This window comes from Pterocles gutturalis, unplaced genomic scaffold, assembly GCF_000699245.1.
Source record: "Pterocles gutturalis isolate BGI_N339 unplaced genomic scaffold, ASM69924v1 scaffold36540, whole genome shotgun sequence".
Taxonomy (NCBI): Eukaryota; Metazoa; Chordata; class Aves; order Pterocliformes; family Pteroclidae; genus Pterocles; species Pterocles gutturalis.
The window spans coordinates 3811-13340 of record NW_010139465.1 but is presented as its reverse complement, the minus strand read 5'-3'; the positions used below and the strand labels follow the sequence as shown (position 1 = coordinate 13340).

At 35.5% G+C, this 9530-nt stretch overlaps 1 protein-coding gene across 1 annotated transcript; it reads left to right on the top strand.

Annotated features, from left to right (window-relative positions):
- Positions 1 to 4426: 4426 nt before the first annotated feature.
- Positions 4427 to 9180, top strand: ARGLU1 (arginine and glutamate rich 1; the record flags this gene model as incomplete). The annotated part of the gene is made up of 3 exons (XM_010083349.1): positions 4427 to 4652; positions 7003 to 7086; positions 8305 to 9180. Coding segments are annotated over 3 exons (475 nt in total), but the record flags the coding sequence as incomplete, so codon positions are not given.
- Positions 9181 to 9530: the final 350 nt, after the last annotated feature.

Below are 9530 nucleotides of genomic sequence, written 5' to 3'. Positions count from 1 at the left end.
GAGGGGAAGGGGGCGGAAAGGATGTGCTCTGTGCCCTGGGGCCTTTCTCTCCGCGCCTTCCTCTTCCAGACTAGGGCCGTCTGCGACTGGGGTAAAGGCGTTTAGGCCCTCGCTGAGGCCTAACTTCTACCTGTTTTCCCGCCATCTTTCCCTTTCCTAGAGCCTGGCTCCCTCAGGTGCGTTAGAAGCCGCCCCCTCAGCGTGCGAGCCTCCCGCACGCTGCTTCCCGGTGCCCTGCCTCAGCTCGCTTCCGATCTGCCGCAGCTCTCTTCCTTCCCTTGCTCTTAAACTTCTCTCTGCGGCGGAGGCCTCGGCGCCCCGAGGCTTTGTGCTGCACTGCCACACTGCCTGCACCTCCCCTTTTTTTTTGCGTGGAGGCTGTTACGTGTCGAGCGGAGGCATTTGGAGTTGTTCGACTTTGGGTTTTAAGAAATAACTGTGTAATGATTATATTAACTGAGGGGTGGTGTTTTTTTTTAATTTTTTGCCAAATGGGACAGTGAGGTCAGGTGACTTGTTTCATGTGAAACCTTTTTAATTTTCAGCTTTCATTGTGGGTACTGTGGTTATTTATAAAGTCTACAGAGACAGATAAGTTCTATTTTAATGAACGTTGTGTGTGTGTGTTTGTGTGTGTGTGTTAAGATGTTTTAGAGATGTTAAGTTATGAGAGAGACCTTTATGCAGCAGAGATAACAATGGTTTTAAACAGTTGTGCTAAAGTGATTCTTATTCTTTGAGTGTTATCCTCATTCATTGGAGCACTGCATCCAGAAATAGCACTTGTTTGTATGTGTGAAGCCAAGCAGTTCTGTTAATTCTCAGGTGGAGCTTTGAGTTTTATTTCAGCGATATAGTTCTAATGAAATATTACTTGGAGTTTAGAAGGCTTGATCTCTATGAGTTGTCACTTTCATTTTTGTCTGTCGATAATCTCCTCTGCCAACTTCAGAATTTGACAGCGACATCATCAAAAACTTGCATAGTAACAGAAACACTTATTGACTGTAGTTTTGTGGCTTATGTTTTTATTCATTACCTAAATTAGTAAAAATATTTCATGCGTATCTACGATGAATATTTGGAATGTGCATAATAATTTGAGAATGCAGTGAATAGTTTATCTTAATATTGTGGAGCTATTTTAGTTCATATGTATTCTTTTAAATACTATGAAAATGCATTTAAAGATTGAAGAGAGAGAACATTATGCAAGTAACAAAATACCAGTATTAAACAGTCTTAGTGGAGAATTTTTGTGGCTAGTCTGTGTCCAAGCTTTAAAAGTTGAGAGAAGATCTGTTAAAGTGCCTGTGGAAAGTGAAGTGTTCATAATCTTTAAATAATATATTTTAAATATTTGATAACTTTTTTTTTTGCTGTGGAGTGCTCAAATTGAAGCTGGATGAAGTGTAGTTCATCCAATAATATTAGGTGTAGCAACATATATTTCAACTCTGTTTTGTGCAGTAAGTTTTCTTTATAAATTAGCTTTGAAATTTTAGAATGCCATGAAGTCTGTATAGGAGGAATATGATATTTGAGTGATATCAGTAACAGATTAGTAAACTTCTGAAGGAGAAACTATATTGGAAAAGATTTGGTATCTGTTTTGAAGCTTCTAGAATACACTAAATTTCAAAAAGAGAACGCAATAAAACTTAATACAGTAGAAAACTATGGTATTACAATAAGTCATCTGCAAGTTGTGTTATACTCATGTTAGTGAAGGAGAAAAGTACTTTCTTGCTAACTGCATTAACCAGTGGACAGTTCATATATTGAAAGTTACTTTCTTCTGTCTGTTCAAATCCTAATATGTAGCCTAACTTATGCTTTTTCCTGTAGTGCTATTTTTCTATAAAGGCCTTGCAAATACGACATTTTTTTTTCCTCAGAAATTTATATGAAACGTAAGCAGCTTCTTTTCTGCAGATTTTATAAAACTAGTATTTAAGGAGTAAGTGGAGCATACAAAAAATATTTTTATATTAATGACTTCTCTGTTTCTCTGGAGTCATGGTGAAAAGTAAGTTGGGATGTTAAACTTTACACCTGTATATAAAATACTATAATTTTTGGTGATTTAAAATAAAAAATAATTAATGGTTTGTATAAATTATAGAATTATAGAATAAGTCATTGAAATTTATCTCTCTTTTGATTTTCTTGATAAACTCAAAGCCATTGATTGGAATTATATTATTTTTATCCGTAGGCACAAGCTGGTCTTACAAATTAACTTTGAGAGTAAATTTTTACCTTTTTCTATTTCACTTCTTTCTAGTGTTTCAAGGAATGTGGTTGGTTACACTGAACAGTTATATATTTGTAGTATCGTCATTGCCTATGAATGTGAAAAGATACGTTTGCTTGCCTTAGTTAAATTTGAATGGAATTTATTTGGGTGAGAAGAGTGAAATGCGTGCAGGCACTATGCTTAGAGTACATCATCAATGGCTGAGGATATTTGAAAGACATGAGGCACGGGTTTTTTTATAATCAGGTGCTATCTTTATTTGGTTAGCTAACTTGTATTATGGATTTCCCTAATGTTAAATGTAAAGCTAAAATAGTTGAATAAAGCATATGAATATGAGCTTTCTGAAAAATTATTTCTGTAGAACAGCCTATTATGTAGGTGTTAAGCTGTACCAGTACAGGACAGTGAGAGTACTCACTGCTGCATAAGCACCCATAAGAGGGAGGAAAAACCTTTAAAAGACTGCTTTGTATATAAAGGGTGTTTATAAATTTGTCTTTTAAACTTTTGAGCCCTCCCCCACCTTCCATCCAAAAAGGATGGGAGGTAGTAGTGGCTTGGCAGAGACACCCGGAATGTGGTTGATGTGTTTTTCTGCATGGTGGTGATCTTGTTTTTCTGTTATTCTGAAAAAATTGCCTTAGGATATATCGTAAGATGTCACTGAGTAAGTTTGCTATCTTTTGAGGAATAGAAGAATAAAATTTGTCTGCTAGGGCTGAATGTTTAAGTTGGGGATTCCAGAACTTTTTACAGAAGGAGATAGACTATCCATTGTGTTCAGCAAGCCATTGAAAATAATATCCATGAACAGGGGGAGTTTGGGAGCCTTTCAGCTCATGTTTATCCAGATCAGTAATCTGTGCTTTATTATCTCCTATTGCGTGTTTGCATATTGTACACTAGGAGATCTAAAAGTTAGTAAATCCCATAATGTTTTTTTTTTTGTTTTTGTTTTTGTTTTTTTTTTGTAATAAAAGTTGTTTTTATGTCTCTGGATATAAGTAAGATAGGAAAATGCAAGCAGTATGAAAATGATAGGATATTAGGATATGACAACATGAGTTGTTATTCTAAAACATGAATTTCTGGTGCTGACAGGCCAGAAGATAAGTTTATAAGATTGTTCCGTACTTCATGGAGTACTTAAAATGAAAGATCAGGGTCAAGGTTAGAAAAGAACAACCTTCTCCCCAAAGCCCGTAACAATTCTAAATAAGTAGTACTATAAAAAACATAGCTATACCGTATTCACTTTTGTTGATCTTGGATATGTAATTGCTGTATTGTACCAGTGATTACTACCTGGAAATTTTTTTCTGCATTTGGTAATAAACCTGCGAATTGACCAAATCTCTTTGTATTCTTTTTAATGAAAACTCAAAATGGTGATCAGGCTAAGTGGTAATGCAGCTGCTAAACTAAAGTAAAGACAAGAAGACATCTGAAAATACTCCCAAGATTCAGAACACTGAAAACTAAAGATTGCAAAGGTTTATTTAGCGCTTGGTATATTTTATTTTGGATAATTATGGTAGAAACAGAGTGCTGCAATAAAGAAGTTAAGGAGAATTGAAGTGTTTGAAATTTGATAAGGTAAATTATTGGATAACTAGATTACAGAAACAACACCTGGAATTTGCATTCAAATATTCAGATTACAAATTTGAGTGCTTCTGTGTTCTGTTTTGGTTATTAGTTTGGTGCCTCTGAGATGGTCGCTTTAAGATAAGATTTTACAAAATATTCGTCTTACATGCGACTTAAAATTGAGACCATTTAAGTTCCTGAAGGGTAAAGGATGGCCAAAGTTGGGGGACATCTTGTTTTTTTGTTTTTTTTTTTAAAAAGCTTTTTCCCTAAAAATTATCAAGAAGTAGTATGATAAGGTATCTTCTTAAGGTTTGTGTCTTGACATGTGGAGAGATGCTAAATATGGTATGGTCTGAATGGGTTCTCTGTGGTAGCAACACTGTTGTCTGAATATTCACTTTCCTTAAATGTAGGGCAAAACATTCTTTAGATTATCTGTCTATATAAGGCATAAGGCTGTTAAAAAGTTGGTTCAGTAGCGTGGCTGATGCTCTGTATTTGCAAGAGTTTGTTTCAATGCAACCATTCCTTGTTGATTAAAAAGCTAATCATCGTGTTTCCATTTTCTAGTCGTCAACAAGAAATTGAAGAGAAACTCATAGAGGAAGAAACTGCTCGAAGAGTGGAAGAGCTTGTGGCTAAACGAGTAGAAGAAGAGTTGGAGAAAAGGAAGGATGAGATTGAGCGAGAGGTTCTCCGCAGGGTGGAGGAGGCTAAGCGCATCATGGAAAAACAGTTGCTCGAAGAACTCGAGCGACAGCGACAAGCTGAACTTGCAGCACAAAAAGCCAGAGAGGTAACGCTCGGTCGTTTGGAAAGTAGAGACAGTCCATGGCAAAACTTTCAGTGTCGGTTTGTGCCTCCTGTTCGGTTCAGAAAGAGATGGAATACAGCAAATCTAATTCCCTTCTCATACAAACTTGCATTGCTGCGAAACTTAATTTCTAGCCTATTCAGAGGAGCTCACTGATACTTAAACAGTTATTCTCCTAAAACCTGAACAAGGATACTTGATTTTTAATGGAACTGACCTACATATTTCAGAATTGTTTGAAACTTTTGCCATGGCTGCAGGATTTATCAGCGGTCCTTTCATTTCTGGGGAAGGGTATTGAAAATCTGTAATGATGTATCCTCCATGTGTTTCATTTTGTTTACCTAGACTGTAAGAGGCTTTTGCCTTCAGTCAGGCAAAAAGCAGGGTCCAGCAGTGAGCTGCAGTACCTGTCTTTAACAAATAGGTTTCTTACTCTTCATTTAAAATGAACATTTTCCTTAAGCATACATTGGACTAATTCTGGGACTTCGAGCATTAAGCCCATCCACGTCTTCACGAAGGATCTATCTATGTCCAAATCATATCCATTTTTAATAACTACTAACAACTCCTTTTTTTTTTCCTTAGAAGTTATAAAAGAGCAGGTTGCCCTTGTCTGAAGTCGAGCTGAACATGTGACTTGGGTTTTTGTTTTGTTTTTTTGTGGTGTGTTTTTTGTTTTTTTTTTTTTTTTAAATCAGCAGCTGGAGCAGAAGCTGAAAATGTCTTTCTGTGAGACAGTAATTTGCTACTAAAGGCTTTGATGCCTGCCTGCACCAATCATTCCAGGATCCAGAAATTTCAGGACAATTTTTAAACCATAAAGGAACTTTGTGCTAAATAGTCATGAGTCTCAAATGCCTTTTTCAGTCTCTACCTCCTACACAGTTTATTCTAAATTAATATTTTGATTGGCTTACAAAAGGAAAGACAGTAGCAATGAAGCTTTCCCCTTCATACTAAGTGTGTCTCGTCTGTCACATATCTTTAAATTAAAAGCAGAAAAACCCAGAACACTGAGTTACAACAATTAAATTACACTTGTTTTGCAAATTCAAACCTTAACTGTGAAAGCATTGAAGTTGTCTATAGTCAGCAAATGCTTCATGTATAGAGGTTTTCATTTGATCAGATGGATTACCTTTTTTTTTTTTTTTAAATGTATTTTTGCTATTGTCAATGTGATGTGAAGAAGTCCCATCAGTACTCTATAATGCAGAATAAACTTCCATGCCTGGAGTGAAGTGTGCTAGCTAGTAGCTGGTTACTAGTCATAGTAAGAAGTTTTCTCTTCATATGCTTGCTTTGTCCGTATTAACTTTTTTTTCTTACACAGACACAAACCTCTGGCTAACTTTAAATCTTCCAAATATTAAAATAATTTGGATATATATTACGTGAACTGAAACACCTCAAAAACTTTCACGCAGTCTTCATATTTATGAGTTGCATAACAGAGTTACATAAAATTCACCAAGAAAACAACAATTACAAGGCTTTATTTCCTGATCTTGCCTTCCCTGGACTCATGAATTCCAAGTTCAGACTGCAAATGACAGTTTCAGCTGTCTTAAAATTGTCAAAATATTGAATGTAAAGTCCATTCTCCCCATGAAAGAAGCCCATAGCTCCATGAAGTATGGATTACCATTTGTATTTTTCACTAACAGTAAATGTATTTTTCTTATTAATTGTTTGCCTTAGGAATGATTTACATATTTTTGTTCCTTCTTATCATAAACATCTGCATTCCTCAGCTCAGCCTTCCTTGTATGTTGTTTCTTTATAAATGGTTGAGCTGCTGATGCAGGTATTGCCAAGCTAACAGTACAAATCATTTTAAAGAGGAAGCTGGCGCGTATGGCAGCCGAGGAGCACACTCTGCAGGACACTGGACAAGACAGTAAATATTCAACTTTTAATGCTGATTAAAGGAGTATAGGTAAAGAATACGTAGGTATACTTAATTGGTGAGACAAACTATTCACTTTATTTATATTTTCTATATTACTTTTAATTTGGTAAATACTATCCAGTTTTTGTAGTTGTCCTTGTTGATTTGTGTGATATTAAAATTCTAGTAATAATTTGTCAGGATTCTGTGATTAGGGAGGGTTTAGTTGGTTGCTGTTTGGACTGGGCGGGATGATTTAAATCGAGTACTAGAAACCAGTTTTAGTGGCTGCACAATTTACCCTTGTGAGACAAAATAGGTGGCTGTAAAGCTGCCACTTTAAGTCAGTTCACAAAAGAATTCTGAGAAAGATTAGTGAATATGCAGAAATGAATATTTTACTTTACTAACATCTTGCCCTGTCCTCCCCTTTAGGAAGAAGAGCGTGCAAAGCGTGAGGAACTAGAGCGAATACTAGAAGAGAATAATCGAAAAATTGCAGAAGCACAAGCTAAACTGGTATGTGAAAGTGTAGTTAACAGTTTCGTGGGGGAATACAGGTCCCTCTGCCTGATTTGCGACACAATTAATATAAACAAATTGACCCTTTGTAGGGTTTAACTTGTCTATTGCTGGTTATGTCAGTAGTGTCACTCTCCTTCCCTTGAGCATAAGAGACCAGATCCTTAGTAGTAACACTAGTCTGGAAAAAAAAGTTCGGGTGCAGTTAATTCAGAGGGAGATAGCTGCCTTCAGAATTTAAAAAGCACATTTTGATCTATATCTTGCAGGGAAGGTTGAAGTAAGTTTACAAACACGTTCAGCTTCTAGAACAGAAGTGACTAATTCTGTTTTGTTGAGCAGGATTTGAAACTGGTATAAGGTGATGTACAAGTGCTGAAAGGGACTTTCAGCATAAGCTTAAGATATACGTTGTAAAAGTCTAGTTTATGTTGGGTCTCCAAGCCTATTTAAGCAGGTGCCTGCCTCCTGAGAACATTCAATATGATTTGTCTGATTCTAATCAATTAATGATAAGACAAACTTATCTTCCTTTAAATCCTGATTGAACTCTATTGGTTTCAATTGCCCAAGTAATTACATCTATTTTAGGTAGTGATGATGCTTCTTAAAAGTGTTTGCTTGAACTACATCTGCTTTAGATCTCTTTCTGGTTTACACATATGGTGGAAACGGGACAAATAGAAAATCTAAAGTATTAACTGATGTAATGAACAAAATAAGCACCTTCAGAAGACTGCTGGAAGAGCTGTAAGAACCATAAGTCAGTGTAAGGATTGACTTGTTACAAATCAAGTAAAGATGGTTTTAAATTAGGAGGGGGTTTTAGACAGGTTTTGGAGCAGGGAGACCTATGTTTGAAGGTCTGTTAGCTCATTATATTGTGCCTTCGTCTCACACATGATAGGTGTCAGGGGAATTTCTCTCTATATACACTGACTTCCTTATTTAAAATGTAATGCTGAAAAGCATTGCATGTAAGCACTCAAGATTTTGATGCCTTAGCTGTAGATAGTTTTCAGTTTTTATTCTAAACTCTATTCAAATAACCATTTTTATAAATAGTTTAGTTGAAACCAACTATGGCATCTAGCTCAAGTAGAACTGCTTACATACCTATGCAGGATTGGACCTGTTTGGAAGTTAATACAAACTTGTACTTGCATTTATGACTACAAAATACGCTGGCTTAAATTCTACCATTTTCATATATAGGCTGAAGAACAATTGAAAATTGTTGAAGAACAAAGAAAGATTCATGAGGAGAGGATGAAACTAGAACAAGAGAGACAACGTCAGCAAAAGGAAGAGCAAAAAATTATCCTGGGCAAAGGAAAGTCTAGGCCAAAACTGTCCTTCTCACTAAAAAGCCAGGATTAAATTGCAACTCTGAACTCTTAAAAGAAAAGAAGAAACAACAACAACAACAACAAAACACAACAGAATAAGGAAAACAAAACAAAACTTTGTATGGTAGCTTCATGTTGAAGTGTTTTTTTTTTTCTCTCAATTTTTTTTTTGTCTTTTTTGAAAGTCTGGAAAGTTAGCTTGTTCTAATAGGGGCTGTGCTCTGCAATTCGTAATTTTTTTTTTTTTAACTTCCATTAAGTTAAACCCTTATCAGATCATTGTTGCCTTTTAGAGGGTAATCTGTTCCTATCAATTTTGTTTCTGTATTAGTGGTCTGAAAGAAATCAGGTCACTTTATGAATTGTGAATTATCTGATAAGGTTTTACTGACCTACTCATCAGAGTTTGACTCTGATAATTGACAGAACTTTATACTGGGTATTGCTGACTTTTAATTATTTTTTTTTTTTAAAGTCAGTAAATACGTGAGTAAATTGCCATAGTATTACTGGACCTCTGTGGTTTATTGTTAAATCAGTGTCCTATGATACTGTCCCATTGTTGCGCTTGATGTTCCCGATACAGGTAAGGAAGTAGTTTGTCATTTCTGCTATGAATACATAGAGAGAGTTCAGTATTGTCTCTGTTAGATTTGTTTTTATTGCATTGACAGCATTCAACCAGCGTTCCCCATTGTGTAAATAAACCAATTTGCTGAATAAAGTGAAACTCTTAAATTCATATGTTTAAGAAAATTTTTTTAGTACACTTCTATAAACAGCTATAAGAGTGACAATTCACATTAAATTCAAGATTATATTGTTTGGTTTTTTGTGTTTTTTTGTTTTGTTTTTTTTTAATTTTGCTTTAAACTGTTCTGGCTTCTCCTACTTATAATGCAAAATTACACACAGTAAAAAAAATCCCTGCAGTTGTGAATGTTTTTGATGGCTGCTGCTGTTTTCACGAATGTTAGTTTTTATTCTGACAGAGACTTATTTCAGCCATAGTATCATGTTCAAACAGCTGTTTGCTTTAGTGCACCCAGACCAATACTTAGATATCTAATCCCCTTCAGTTCACCTCATAAT